Below are 14,995 nucleotides of genomic sequence, written 5' to 3'. Positions count from 1 at the left end.
ATATATATATATATATATATATATATATATATATATATATATATAATCCATATTTACAATATTAGAAGTTTGATTTATTAGAAAAAACAATATACTTTTTTCAGAAACAACAGTCAGTATTTCGAGTATGCAATATAAAATTAGACAGTAAATTTTTTAATTAAAAAAAAAGTTAAGTAATTTTTATTTTATTTTATACAAGTACAATTTTCAAGAATTGAATTTATTGACAACAAAATAGCATTATATCAATATCTTACGATTTGAAAATAAAAAAAAGAAAATATATCTATGTGCAGAGAATTTTTGAGTCGCAGAATAACATTGATTGTTCTTATTTTCACATGTCACAATGTCATTTTGAAACAACTTGTCATAATTTTATCATGTACAGTCATTTCATAACAACATTCTCATATTATTATTAACGAAGAAAAGAATCAGTTAATAAATCAATATCATAATATCACATTGTTATAGCAGCCAAATCACTTCTCCTAGAAAATCCCAGTTGTAATAGTAAAAATATGGCATGTCTTTAATCAAGTCAAGAGTGGATTAATTAAATGTCTGACTGCAAGTTTTAACAGTCTACTTCAGATTATATAAATATTTTTCATTAGAAGTATTTTCAAAAGCGTATGCTGAAAGGCTTATTGAAAGTTATTTAGAAAAACTAAGCGATTTAACTTTTAAACATATTATTTTCAATATATTTTAATGTTGCCGCTTATAATTAAAAGACAACAAAATCATTAAAGTGCAGAAAATTTTTAAATAGATAATCATATTAAGGTAATATACTTTTCTGTGTACCTCTATATAGGTATATGTAATATATACATTATATTACAGATATCATCATGAACAAAGGTATTTCGTGCTAGTCGACTCCAGCAAAACCTTGAGAACCTTCAATTGCTTTAACTAGCTTATCCCTGAGTTGTTGATAACTTTTATACGGAGGAAGGTCAATACGATTAAAACTGAAACAATAATTTATACTATTGTATGACAAACGTGTATACAAAAAATTATTTCAATAATAATGAAATAAGCTAAGCTGATAAATAACCATATTTTATAATTCCTTTTTTTAAGTATACAATATATAAAATAGATAAAATATATATATAGTTTGGAGTAAATTAGAAACTTTAGCAAATAAATTACTTTCATAAAATAAAAACTCACCAAGTATGAGCTCTTGGATAATTCTCTGGTGTACCCCACCTTTCAATTGTGAATAATTGCGGTCCATTACTGCCATAAAGTTCTTTGAATCCATTCATTGGAACACGTGATGTGCCAGTTACAAACTGTAATAATCTAGAACGCATTTCATTGCTAAATGACAAAACGACTCTCCAGAACCATTGCACAACAATGTGGTTTGCATGATAGTCTCCTTTATACAAAGTATTTTGTTTCCAGTCTTTCACATCAATATGCTGTATGCCACACATTAACAATTCCAGTTCATGTTCATCGAATATTTTTACCAATGTTGGTGGTATAAGAGCGTTGAACCCTTCTAAGAAGGCATTCATTTGTTCCTGCACGCGAGATACAAATCGCCATTGTATAACTAAACTTATATATTCGTCTTTATTTTCATCGGTCAAAGGAATATTAGCACCATCTGGCTTTAAGTCTCTTTGGGAAGTATGACCAAAGCTTTCTTCGTCGAGACTGAAAGTGAGTTCTAATTCACTAGGATCATTCTCTTTAATCCATAAAAGAGAGTTGTAATATTCAGAATCGACGCTCTCCATATCCTTCAGATCAATTGATTTACCCAACATCATTTTATAAAATGGTCGAATAAAGAAAGCTAAAAAATAAAATTTATTTAATAACAGTTATTTCATCATATATGTTAATATTATAATTATTACAAATTTTACTATATATTAAGACCTACCATCCAAAAGTTTACCGTGATAAACCGCCATTCCTGCTATACGTCCGATAAATTTAAAGTAATTCAAATGCTCTTCGTTACATACACCAGAACAAGGATTAATTTGCAGTGTATAGTTATCACTAAAAATAAAAAAATTATATCATTTTTGTTCCATAATATAATCATACATTACAAGCATTAAGATATAATTTTTATACTCACGTTGCAGAATACTCAAAAAGTCCATAGTATGGATTAAACATTTCCTTAGACAATAAGAAGAACCATTCTCTTGCAAGGCCACCATAATCTAAGCCTACTTCTCCTTCAAATTCTACCCATAATTTCGTTTTTAGAATATCAACTCTGTTAACAGAGCTTATAATACGGTACGAATCTTCCAAAATATTATTCCGTCCAACTTTTATCTCAAACTTATTAGGAACATTATTCTGTAATAAGATATATAGATATAATGATCATATCTACGTCAAAGGTGATTTAATAAATGATGACCATCTACATACAGGCTTTCTCAGTTGTGATTTCAGATACTCATATTTACGCTTATAGTCTCTTGAATATGGTACAGCCTGAAAACGCATTACAGTCTACAAATTATTTCTAATTCTAAATCTAATTGTAAATCTAAATCTGAATGTATGTGTGTGTGTGTGTGTACACACACACAATTTTCCTAATAAAAAGATTCATATAAAACATTTGTAATCATACCGGGCCAGCAATTTGAGGATTAGACATACGCGGATCTTCCCATTGTGTTGTTCTTGTATCTATAACAAAAAAGATAAATAGATATCCAGATATATTATTATAATTTAAAACTTTAATGTATGGAAAATTATGCACATACTGTGATCTATAAAAAAGATTCGTCCATCAGTGTGTACTCTTTCCTCCCATCCTTCTGGAAGCGGTCCTAATTGATCTAAATCACCTCTCGATGTCGTTGATGGTGCAGTATGATTAGGTATAGAACTCGGTCTTCCCGTTCTAGGATCAATCCAAGTTGTCGCCCTCTCATTGTGATCAATAAAAAATATTCTACCATTAGGTGCTACTTGCATGCCCCAACCAGGAGGTAATCCTTCATCATTAGATACGGGAAGAGTAGGTTTGGGACTTTCAATCTAAAATTTTTATGATAAAAGAAGAAAATATATTAGATAATAATATAAATGATATTTAATAGAATCCATAATTAAACATACCTGCTCCGATGAACGTCTCGAACCAGCTGGACTATCGATATTATCATCAGTCTGTAAATATAACATAAAAATATTTATATATTACAATTGAATAAAATAAAATATGTAAATACAAAATGAGAATGATATGTGTATTTATTAATATAATAAGCTAGTGCATATATTACACAATTTCAAAAGAATATATTGTTAAATATAAGATTTTTTTTTACTTTAAAGCATATTTTTATCTATATTATTTATAATAATTTAGGTTACATTTTTTATTTATATTATTTATAATAAGTATACAACACGAAAGATTTACGCTAAATTTTGTACACATAAAGAAATTTTCAAAATAAAAAGTTCTAAGTAGAGCATGCTATATAGATATTAAATTGTAAAGCGGTAGTACATAAAATAAATCAAAAATACATTTTAAGAAATGAAGAATAATAATGCCAACAAACATCATTACACCAAAAAAAAAGAGAAAATCTAAGTTTGTAAGTTCTACCTGATGCTATAACTGGAACTTTCTAGTATAAATACATATTTTTATATACTTTTATATACTCTATTCAATAATATATTTTTAAGCTATATAACAGTTATAAAGAAACTAGAATACACATGTCTATATCTCTAGTCTCACATGTCTATAATGCATAACTAGTCTATATAACTTAGCTTTATCAGAGTTGAATCAAATGAAATTGATGCATGAAATAAAACTTACATATGCTAATTTTCACTTTACAACAAACACACAAATATACACGTATTAAGCGTTACATTCAACTAAAGGTGAACATAACAACTTTATGTATATTAATACCTGTTCTTCAGATTCACTAAGGTAGCCACGTTGATCGACAGAACGTCCGGAGTCTGAAGAAGTATCCCCAATACCCCCTCCCCTATGATCCCCACCCTCACAATCTCTTGCTTCCGAATCTTCATCGTCCTCGCGTAGAACTTCACCATCCTTACACACACATGCACAAATTTCTACATACTGCATGCTAATCATACGAATTGTATGAATAGATATGCTAATTCCAGAATTGTAATACATACGCGTTTAAAAATGTTGTTTAACCATTTAAGAACATATTAAGAATAAAAAGCTATTTTGTGTTTCGTGATAATTAAATCTTATTAATGTCTAACACTAAATTGCCAATATTATATACCACCTATAAATTGATCAGAATATAATACTATTTTACTACATTTACTAAACACATTCTTACATAGAGAAAAATATGCAAGAACAAACATGTTTATACAAACTATGTTGCATGTATCCAAATCCATTATTGAAATAAATGTTGGGAAAAATCTAAGAAAATTCTTGCTAACATTTGTAAAGAAACATCTCAAACATATAATAAAATAATTTTATAAAGTTCAAGTTAATATACAATTAATAATGTGCCTGTATTCTTTTTACAAATGTACCACTAAATCGGATATACAGCATATTTACAATGATTGTTTCAATATATATTAAAATTTTTGTGCGTGTGTGTGTATGAACATATATCTTACGTGAAATATCAATAAATAAATAAAGAAAACATAGTAATGCCTACCAGCATGGAGATTTGAAAGCAGAGAATATTATTACGTAACTTTAACTTTTGAAAGATATACGGAAAGATATCATTCTTTAGAAATGTAATTAAAAGGTATCTTTTTATATTTATCATAAAGATAAATAAATCTAATAAATTTGCAAATTTTCTAAAACAAATAGATATAATATATAATATCAATAACACGGAGCAATAATGTAAATAGCTATTCAAGACACAACATGATTATAAAGTAGATTTAATTTTAATAACTCAATGTGTTTCCTACCTATATGTTTAAAAAATTAGTATATAAGTATAATTTGCAGTCTAATTCTTTATATATGTTGTTTATGTAAGGTATGTATAGTTTTTTTAATGCAAAAGTAGCATCTTAAAATTTTAATAAAAAACACTGTTGAACTTACTTGATTTACTACCGAGTTCCTGTGTCTACCTTCATCATCAGCACTAATGTGAAACCGTCGTTGAAACTCAGTAGCTGCTGTATCCAAATTACGTTGTTCAACAATTCCACTTGGTGCTGTTGTATCTCTGTTACAATAAGATAACATTTTGAAATATAGATATTATATTTTTTGAACGCGCGTATCAAATATCTATATATTGAATAAATGCTGTCACGTACGGTTCTGGTCGTTCCCATTGTGTGAAACGCGCTATATGATTAACATAGTATGTCCGACCATTTGCATCCTGTCTTTCTTCCCATCCCGGTGGTAATGGCCTATTAACCATGGTAATCTGCAAAAGTATTTTAAAGATTCATAAAGTTGTGTAATAAGATTGCATTATTCTTATTTTACAAGTATGCGAAAAATACATTTAATTAGTTTGTTGTACTTAAAAAAATATATAAATTAATATAACAAAGTTAGTATAACAAAAATTCCTCTCTATGCAAACATACATCTGCACTTTGTTCTACTGGACTGTTATTCTCTGGCTGTACTAATTCCCATCCGCCTGAATCAGATACGTCTCCATTGTCATTTTCAATACTAGATGAATCGGAAATGTATGCATGATACAGTTCCAATGTTCCCTTAACTCGTGACCGCTGACTGGAATGATTACTAGCCATATCCTCATAAGTTATTCATTTTGCATTCGCAAATAAAAAAGTACAAAGCAAAAAAATTTCAATAAAACAATATTAATGTAAAGTGTATATACAATTAGATATTTTTTAATTAATATAGTCAAGTCCAAATTATATATACAGCGCATGTTACTGAAAATTTAAGTCAAAGCGACTAAAATAATCGATAATGTATGACTTATTGCTCGTGCTAATTGCTTGAAAGTTATAACATACCAAACTTATATATCGCAATTGGATATAAATAATGTAAATTAAATCAAGATGTGTAGTATAAATTAAGTTGGAAAATATGTAGCATGAAGCAAAATCGTCAAAGATATTTACCTACGAGGGCGAAGTACATAATTCCTAGCAGGAATAGAGCGACCTTCTTGTTCCTTTGGTAAATTAATCAATGTTAACTCAACCATACCAAGAAAATCATCCCTTGTCAATCTGTTTTCATCAAAAACTTGTAAGACCAATTTGTGTTCTACTGGTTTTACCTGCCAAAAAAAATAGTTTATGCTAATAATGCATGTTTACACATAAAACTTGGAAATAACACGAAAAATATCTTAGGAAAAGGCATTTTTCATAATTCTTTTACTTTCTCTTTACTCCACTTACCCTAAATATAAATTCTTCTTCCCAGACAGGATTCAATGTCTTCTTCTTGGTTCTTGTAAGTGCAGAATCCACTGTCTGATCGCCATTTATTGTGTTCAAGTCCACGCGTACATAGGGATCGCTTGCACCAAAAATATCTTTCTTAGCTAGATGATGCCCAGCAATTACTTTTAACCTCAACTTGCTCGTTTCGTCTCTCTAAATAAATAAATCATTCGATCAAACAATCAATTATCAAAATTATGCTCCATTATCGACAGGTATATCCAACATGGCATTAATATGAAATATATATATATTTCAAATAATACTATCAAAAATATAACAAATATCGAAACATAATTGAGATTTACAAATGCCTCTTTCCACAGCTATGTTACAAGCATTAAACATACAAGCGTTACTTTTGTACAGACACTAGAGAAAAATTATCAAACGATATCTCTCCGACTGATTATTATCATAATGGCAGACAAGCCTTTCCTGAATATTGCACTACATTGCACAAGATATGTCGCCAACAATTACATGAAAGTTACTCCAAACGTGTTTATCGCAACAATAATGAACACCGAAATGTAGAATCGATAATTAACACGCCATTTGGGAGACACGTGCGAGCGACGTCGTCGTTAAAATATTGCTACGTTGCAAGTGTAATTTAGGGATTAACATCGAGAACTATCTTTCCGATAGGATTACGATCATCGTCATCGTCATCGGCGTACACACACTGCTGGTCGGGACGCACCACGTATATATCGACCGCGACGATTCGGCCGTGCGGAAGGAAGGAAAAAAATATCCGCCCGTGTGGCAATAAACAGCCGTGCCCCGTAACACACTCGTCGTTCGGTTGCGCCTTTATCAGTCGCCCAGAAAACCCAACCTGTACTTGTCAATCTGTCAAAGTGGTGTTACGTACGGAATCGCCGTCGACTCCGACCGTCGGATTGTAACCGTAAACATGTTCTTCTGCCATTAACGTTACGTGTGCTCGATTGGTACCTAATCGCCGACCGCTCTCTCTTGCTATTTAACGGGCCTCACAGTTTCTTGTGTGCCATCAAGAAACCTATTTTGCGCTAACCCCCCTCCGCGACTATTGCGCGACCGAGAGACGGATGTGACATGCCCGCTTCCGGGTTCAAAGATGGCCAGCTTGCCGTTTAAATATTCAAAGAGCGGCAAACACGCAGACCGATCGCGCTCGCGTGTCTACGCGACAAATAAATATGAAAAATCTCCTGACAAAATTGTTCTTAATCTATTTAAAATCCCTGCTATACAATCTCTCCTCTACGATAGAAATGTTATTTATTTGTGGAGAGGCTCGATATACTGGAAAATATGAAAATTTTGCGAGAAAATTTACAGGCGATAGAGTGCGCACTAGATGCAAAAGTTCCTCGAAATGTACATTTAAACTGTTTAAACACGTTTTATTTATATATTTATTATATTCTAATGTTAATTTAATACTGATACACAGTTTACGTGTGTACATTTTGAATAAAAAATAATATTTGTGTTTATTATTTGAACAAAAAAATTTTTTTAATTTATTACCACAAAATATTATTTTAAAAATGACGTCAACCTACTTCCTCAAAGATTATTGCATTCGGCAAAAAGGGACGATTCTGTGACGATGACAATGATGATGACGACGACGACGACGACGACGACGACGACGACGACGACGACGATGATGATGATGACGACATTGGCGCCACAAACACGTTGCTTATGGAGGTTCGTACGAGTTTCGGCGACGTTGTCAGCATAAGCTTGGTAGAGTTCTGTGGCCGCGACACCGCCGGTGATGAATGAGGCGACGTACCGGCAATGCCGATAACGTTGCGCGGTGGTGTGCCCGCGATGTTGACTCTATCTCAGGATTTTATATGAAATGATTCAATCTTGAAGATAATCAGGTTGACTAGAACAATGGAAATCACGATGAAATAAGATATCTTTACAACTTTTTATGACTTCGTGAATTCGACAACCACAAATTTCAGGCAATTTGCATCTTAAATTTATTTAAGTAAGATTTATCTTAGGAAACTTGTCGTACGCTATCGTAATAGTAACCAAATTTAAACTTTGCGGGAAACTTCAAGAAGAAATCTTAACAAGAGCAAAAGAGATATTTTTTAACATTATTTGTTCTTACAAATATAAATCTATAAGTGCAATGCTACATTAAAAGGTATTTAAGCTCTAAGCCGTAAGAAATTGACCAATCACAATGGAATGTGAGGAGAATACTCGATTGTGATTGGTCAATTTCTTAAAGCTTAGAGCTTATATACCCTTTAAAGCAAGGTTGTAGACCAGCATTGCACTTATAGATTTATATTTGTAAGAATAAATAATGTTAAAAAATATCTCTTTTGCTCTTGTTAAGATTTCTTCTTGAAGTTTCCCACAAAGTTTCAATTTTTTACTATTACGATAGCGTACGACAAGTTCCCTAAGATAAATCTTACTTAAATAAATTTAAGATGCAAATTGCCTGAATATTGTGGTTGTCGAATTCACGAAGTCGTAAAAAGTTGTAAAGATATCTTTCATCGTGATTTTCATTGTTCTAGTCGACCTGATTATCTTCAAGATTGAATCATTTCATAAAATCCTGAGATAAAAGTAAATTTTTGCCGAATGCAATTATCTTTGAGGAAGTAGGTTGACGTCATTTTTCACTAATAAATTTCGAAATAGATAACATATATTTCACATATAAGATGAGTCTAAAATTTGTGACTCGCACTTTATTATGTGATATGAAATTTCAAATATATCTGTGGCATGCGGCTGCATGCAAAAACTCCTTCGTGAGAAAGTTTTAAAATTTTCAAAAGGTTTTCTGTTTTTCTTTTCTTGTCCAATACCGCGTTCGCTCGTAGCACAGAGAGAAATTAGCCGCAGGAATACCAACGTCGACTACGTTCGCACAAAACGATATCTGTAAAGCGGAATTCACAGTTCGATTTTATATTTAAAGCCTTGTGTCCACGATGCTAGAAATTTTACTCCAAAATCTCGGACGGAGAAAGAATTAGCCAATGACATTGGTCATTGGCTAAATTGTTTAAATGTGATTGGTCAATTCTTTCGACGTCCGAAATCTCGGAGTGATCTCCAGCATCGTAAACACAAGCCTAGGCTTAATAAGACACTCTCGAGATGCTATACCATTTCATTGGCTGCAATCCATTTAATATATGCTAAAAATGCTGTGAAGCGTTCTTCTTCTTCTTTCTTCATTAAAAGAAAAAGAATATGCTTCAAAATATTTGAAGTGTGTTAAGTGGACCATAGTCATTAACTGAGTGGAATCTTAAGCCGGTTCTACAATACGTTGCAAACGATGGCAACTACCAGTTGAAAAGTGTTATTTCTGATTGCCGATTGCCAGTTTACTGTCGCCAAAAAAGTTAAAAATTCACCAACTCTCTTTTGACAACCGCAATTGACAAGCGCAACGTGAAAATAACACTTTTCAACTAGCAGTTGCCATCGTTTGCGACGTATTGTAGAACCGGCTTTAAGGTCATCACTTAAGACGTACCACACAAGGCCAAAATTAAAAAGATCCGAAGTATGTAAGATCGAATTATGAATACTGCTCATAGGAGCTGTGCGAATCGAGAAAAATCTGTCACTCTCCCCTTTCCTCTCCTCTCTCTCTCCCTCTCCCCCTTTCTCCTCTCGTTTCCATATATATATATATATATATATATATATATATATCAATATATCTTACAGCAGTTTCCGATACCCGACCGAATTGCGCATTGACTTCTGCCACACGTGATGCGGAACGATGTTGTGCGGTCCATGTGTAGGCGCGTCTTCTGGGCGGAACTGGATCGACGCCAGCATAAATCGGATATGTCAGAGTGCCCGGCATCTTTCGCTCTTCCTTTATGTCCTTCCAGCGTCACTAGTCTCGGACTCATCGACTCTGTTACAGTTTTCTTATTTAAACACGTCGTACTTTAGTTTACTTTAAGCTTCGAACTATGTTGGAGGCAATCTATAATATATGTGCATACTTCACGGCATACGGCATACGTTTCAAAAAGCGCACTTTCATTGTCACGTTTTTAATCTCGTATAAAAATCTACGTTATCTAACTTTATTTCTCTTACACGTATAATTTATAAATGTTTATTTTAAGCTGCATTGATTACGTTTACACATTATTAATTGGGTTTAATAACACATTTGTAGTACTACTATATAACTTCTTAAAATGCATGTTTGTTTACACGAAGAGATGTTATTTTATCCTCCATTCAAAAAAATCTTAAACTTGTTAAAGAAATACAGTAGATATACTTTTCATAATAATGTTATCTTAAATAGGAAATGCAATCACAACAATTTACTTAGGTCCGGTCTACAATAGGTGCTTTCCAGTTAACGACACAAGTCGACACAAGCGTCATTCTGTCTCTTTTCAACATCTAGTGAGCAACAAAGATAGAATGACGCTTGTGTCGAATTGTGTCGTTAACTGGAAAGCACACAATCAGTCGTATGTCGGAGTCGGATGTCGGAACGTAGCCGATGGTCTAATGAGAGAATTTATTTTTCGAAAACGAATTTTAGTCATTGATTCATGTTATTAAATCTCTAACGTATTGTTTATGAATTTGAAGAAAATTTGTTTACATTTTACGCCAAGTAATTGCGTGTTGATGCACGTAAGAATTTCAAATGAAATAATAATACATAGAGATCTTACGAAAAACTTATATAATTATTTAACAATCCATTATTTAAAATCAGATAGCAATCCATTCCATGTGTGCATCTGTTATGTAATAATAATGTAATTTCCAAGTCTACCTACATAATTGCACGAAGTTCCTTCAGGCTGGATACATGAAATACAATTCTGGACCGATAAAAGTCTCCTTATTTTTCATATAAATCGTCTTGTTATTATATATTTATACGGAGAAAAATATATAAATTAATTATAGAAACGGGAATAGCTATATATGTGCTGTTCGTCGAAAAGAAAATTCCGAAGCTAAAACATATCCTAATCTATTTAACAATTGGTTCACTCGTAAGTCACATTGCGGCACCAATTTGTGTACTTGACGTCACGATCTTTGCGGAAAAGGAAACGAGCGTGAACGATCAGAACTCACTTCGTCCTCAGACTCACTTTATCACTAACACGAGGCAAATGCTAAAATTTTAGATAAGACAATATCGTTAATCATCGTCGAGATAACGTTCACCACGACACACGAAAGGCTGCCTATCGTATGGCGATAATTTCGTGTGCGTGTCGCGTTTGTGTACAGACGGACAGGTAATCGTTGTTGCCGTCTCTACCTGCTTCGAGCTGCAGCTTACTTTTAGCAATTTCACGTATGCAAAGTGCACCGCCTAAAACTGGAATTATCGGAATGCACTAAATGCGCTTTGCTATATACATATATCGTTCAGATCTTTTAGCCGTTTTAGCGTACTCCTATGTATATTTTACGTATTTTGTGTGATAATTCTCGATTCATATACATCCCCCCCTGTTCTATCTCTTATCAATTCGCTCGAGATCAATCGAATGCCGTTTTCATTACGTAGAATTTAGCAGAAGTAATACTCGGAAGTCAATGACGTAGCACTTAGCAGTATGACGCATCGGCTACATAATTATCACTTTACGTCATTCATACGACAATTTGTACGTCGATATCTGATAATACTGTCCTAAGGACGCTTTCAATATTTTATTAAATAAACTGCGATTAACTTGATCAGCGATTAATTCAACCAGCAGAGTTCTTCGCAGCAAAATTTCCGATTATACAATTTATCGTCTTTATAATATCTATCTAACTATTGTAACTCATTCTATACTCTATCGTGATTAACCGAAGTTTGGTCGAAAAGTCCTCTAGTTCGATTTATAGACAGTCTTTCTCGTAAACAAAAGCTGCCAGAAAAAATTATCACAGATCGACATCGATCGTATTCGCATATATTAAGCTCGTGCTTTAATTGCTTAGCAGAACTCGCAAACGTAATATGACAGCATATTGACAGCATGACGGCATATCGAATCTCTGTCGAGCGCAGGTTTCCGTTCGCGGTTTCTACCATCAATCTGTCTTGTACCATGTTGCAGATCCGCTTCTACCATCAATCTGCCGTCACATCTTAGATTGACGATTCTCGCTATATTTTTGCCAGTATTCGATCGACGGCATTACGAGAATCTTAATAAACAGCAAGCATTTTGCAAAATCTGTTCTCGATAGTTCTGGTACCAGAACTAAAAAAAAAAACACAGTTTGCTTTGATAAAATATATATTAAATAACGTTATTTAATATATATTTTATCAAAGCGAACTGTGTTTTACAAATACATGATATATATATATATATATATTTTTTTTTTGTAAACATAATAAAACCAAAGTGCATAAAAATATCTGAGAAGTATATAAAGGCTATAAAGGGTCAGACGCAGAATTCCGTGCGTAATATCAGAAATAACTGATTTATTGGTCGTTGTGATTTACATCGATCCGTACGTTTCGGCTCAACTTTGAGCCATCCTCAGTGGTATACATTAAAATAATATATTAAACGTTCTCCGTACCATATTGATGAGCTTACCGATTCTAAGTTTCAGAAACTGTGTTGGAAAAATCACAACAACCAATCAGTTATTTTCTGATATTACGCACAAAGTTCTGCGTCTGACCCTTTATAGCATTTACTTCTCTTATTTTAATTTCGAGAGTCCTCATATATACTATTTTATTGAATAAAAATATCTGTTTCTCTCGATCGCATTATGTTGCATCTTTTATATTAAAAAATTAAATAAAAATACGTAAAGAGAAGAGGTCTAAAGTAGATAGAGTTTATAAAGTCTATCCAAAATATTCGTATATATGCATAAAGCAATCAAATACAAACAAAATAAAAGGTGTTCATGGTTACAGTTTTAAAACTAAATGTACGCAATTATAGTAGTAACTCTGAGAGCCATAATAAGGTACTCGGCGTTTTTATTTTGATCGGTTATATAGGTATATAGTTCACGCTCCTTATTCACTATTCACGGTCGATATATCGATGGTCACGTTTCAGTATTCGCGGATAATCACTACACGTGTTCACAATTGCATTTTGATCATTGCCAATACTATTAGAAGACAGGGTTTCAAAGAATTGGAAAAAAAGACATTAAAGAGTTATTATACAGTCTGCATATAAAGATTTTACAAAAGTTGATTTAAAAGAAATGATTTTGCCAGAGAAAATTAACTCAGTTAATGAAGATTGATGAAGTTACTGCATCGACGTAAAGCTCGAAAAAAACTCCGAATTTAACATGAAAACGCTGACTATAGAAATCAAAAGCTTTCCTACAATTTTTATAAATATTTTTATGAGCAACGATTCCGATTTTTTATGTATATAGCCAACATTCCTATAGAAAGGAATCTTATTTTTAAAAGTAAAAGAGACAATGTATGATTACACGATTTTAAAATTTTAAAAATCTGCAACATGTAAAGCAAACTAAAATAATTAGTAGATTTTTAAGCCAGTTAAAACTAAAATTCATTAAACTCGTATATTAATTATAAACACGTTTTTAGTCCTAATCGCTAATATATGTTCCAATTGTTCCTTATATTTTTAATTTTGCAGGAGTCTTAAAGGCCCCCGCACAATGAAAAATATATAAAGGAATAAGGAACAGATATTGCGATTTTAGGACTAAAGCCCCTTGCACAATAGGCGATAGCGATAGCGATAGCGACAAAGTTGCCGACAAAGCTACAGCTGCAATGTCGCTGTCGCTATCGCTATCGCCTATTGTGCAAGGGGCTTAAACATCAATGAAAAACACAAGCAACAGAAACAGGGAATAACACAGCAGTAGATTTTTAACCTATCGGAAGCCGTGTATCAATGCTATACCAAGTTTATTCACGATTCCTTCTAATCGCTAATATCTGTTCCTTTGTTCCTTATATTTTTCATTGTGCAGAGGGCCTAAGAATCGTCGACTGCGTAGACTAGTATACTATTCCTGACGTATAAAAACTAAAAACGGTAATTATCAACAGTAATTAGTCTTATTGCTTGCGATAAGATACAAGCGCCCTCGCGACAATAAAGCCATACCCAGGGGCTCGATTCTTGAATTCATTCGCAAGATAAACGTGTGCGCAAATTCCATTCTTACGAAAAATCTACAAGTTGATTGACTAAAACCTATGCCATATATACTGTTTACGCGAGCGTGACTTCTGTAATAACTTACGATAATTCCTTCGCGTAAACGGGATTTTGTAGTAACTTACGATAATTTACTCCGCGTAAACGAGTGATATATCGTAAGTTACTACAGAAGTAACGCTCGCGTAAACGTAGTAATAGCCAATCAACTTGCAACTTTTCTGTACAAACAGAATTTGTGCATACGTTTCTTTTGTGAATAAATTCACGAATCGAGACGCAGAACGGATTTTTTTTTTTTTTTTTTTTTTTTTTTTTTTTTT

The 14,995-nt window shown here is 32.6% G+C and overlaps 1 protein-coding gene across 8 annotated transcripts in view; it reads right to left on the bottom strand.

Moving 5' to 3' along the window:
- LOC112464800 (E3 ubiquitin-protein ligase Nedd-4) overlaps positions 1-14,995 on the bottom strand; it is a 17,712-nt gene that overhangs the window by 2,376 nt on the left and 341 nt on the right. For 2 of the 8 annotated variants that reach the window (XR_003041954.1, XR_003041953.1), the window contains exons 1-16: positions 11,304-11,637; positions 10,208-10,408; positions 6,436-6,633; positions 6,151-6,311; positions 5,632-5,797; positions 5,350-5,465; positions 5,129-5,255; positions 3,959-4,108; positions 3,139-3,189; positions 2,781-3,057; positions 2,642-2,700; positions 2,434-2,499; positions 2,129-2,358; positions 1,925-2,046; positions 1,195-1,834; positions 817-986 (exon numbers count right to left, since the gene is read on the bottom strand). Coding sequence is in view for 6 of the 8 variants with exons in the window: in XM_025032008.1 (XP_024887776.1) it covers positions 884-986; positions 1,195-1,834; positions 1,925-2,046; positions 2,129-2,358; positions 2,434-2,499; positions 2,642-2,700; positions 2,781-3,057; positions 3,139-3,189; positions 3,959-4,108; positions 5,129-5,255; positions 5,350-5,465; positions 5,632-5,797; positions 6,151-6,311; positions 6,436-6,633; positions 10,208-10,354 (2,613 nt within the window). In the remaining 2 variants the exon portion in view is untranslated. Of the gene's footprint in view, positions 1-88; positions 987-1,194; positions 1,835-1,924; positions 2,047-2,128; positions 2,359-2,433; positions 2,500-2,641; positions 2,701-2,780; positions 3,058-3,138; positions 3,190-3,958; positions 4,109-5,128; positions 5,256-5,349; positions 5,466-5,631; positions 5,798-6,150; positions 6,312-6,435; positions 6,634-7,186; positions 7,313-7,360; positions 7,541-10,207; positions 10,409-11,303; positions 11,639-14,995 lie in introns of those variants that run through there. The other 6 variants (XM_025032011.1, XM_025032008.1, XM_025032010.1 and 3 more) reach the window with 6 other exon arrangements.

This window comes from Temnothorax curvispinosus, unplaced genomic scaffold (genome assembly GCF_003070985.1).
Source record: "Temnothorax curvispinosus isolate PA1 unplaced genomic scaffold, ASM307098v1 QBEX01014594.1, whole genome shotgun sequence".
Lineage (NCBI taxonomy): Eukaryota > Metazoa > Arthropoda > Insecta > Hymenoptera > Formicidae > Temnothorax > Temnothorax curvispinosus.
This window is presented reverse-complemented; position numbering and strand designations above follow the sequence as displayed.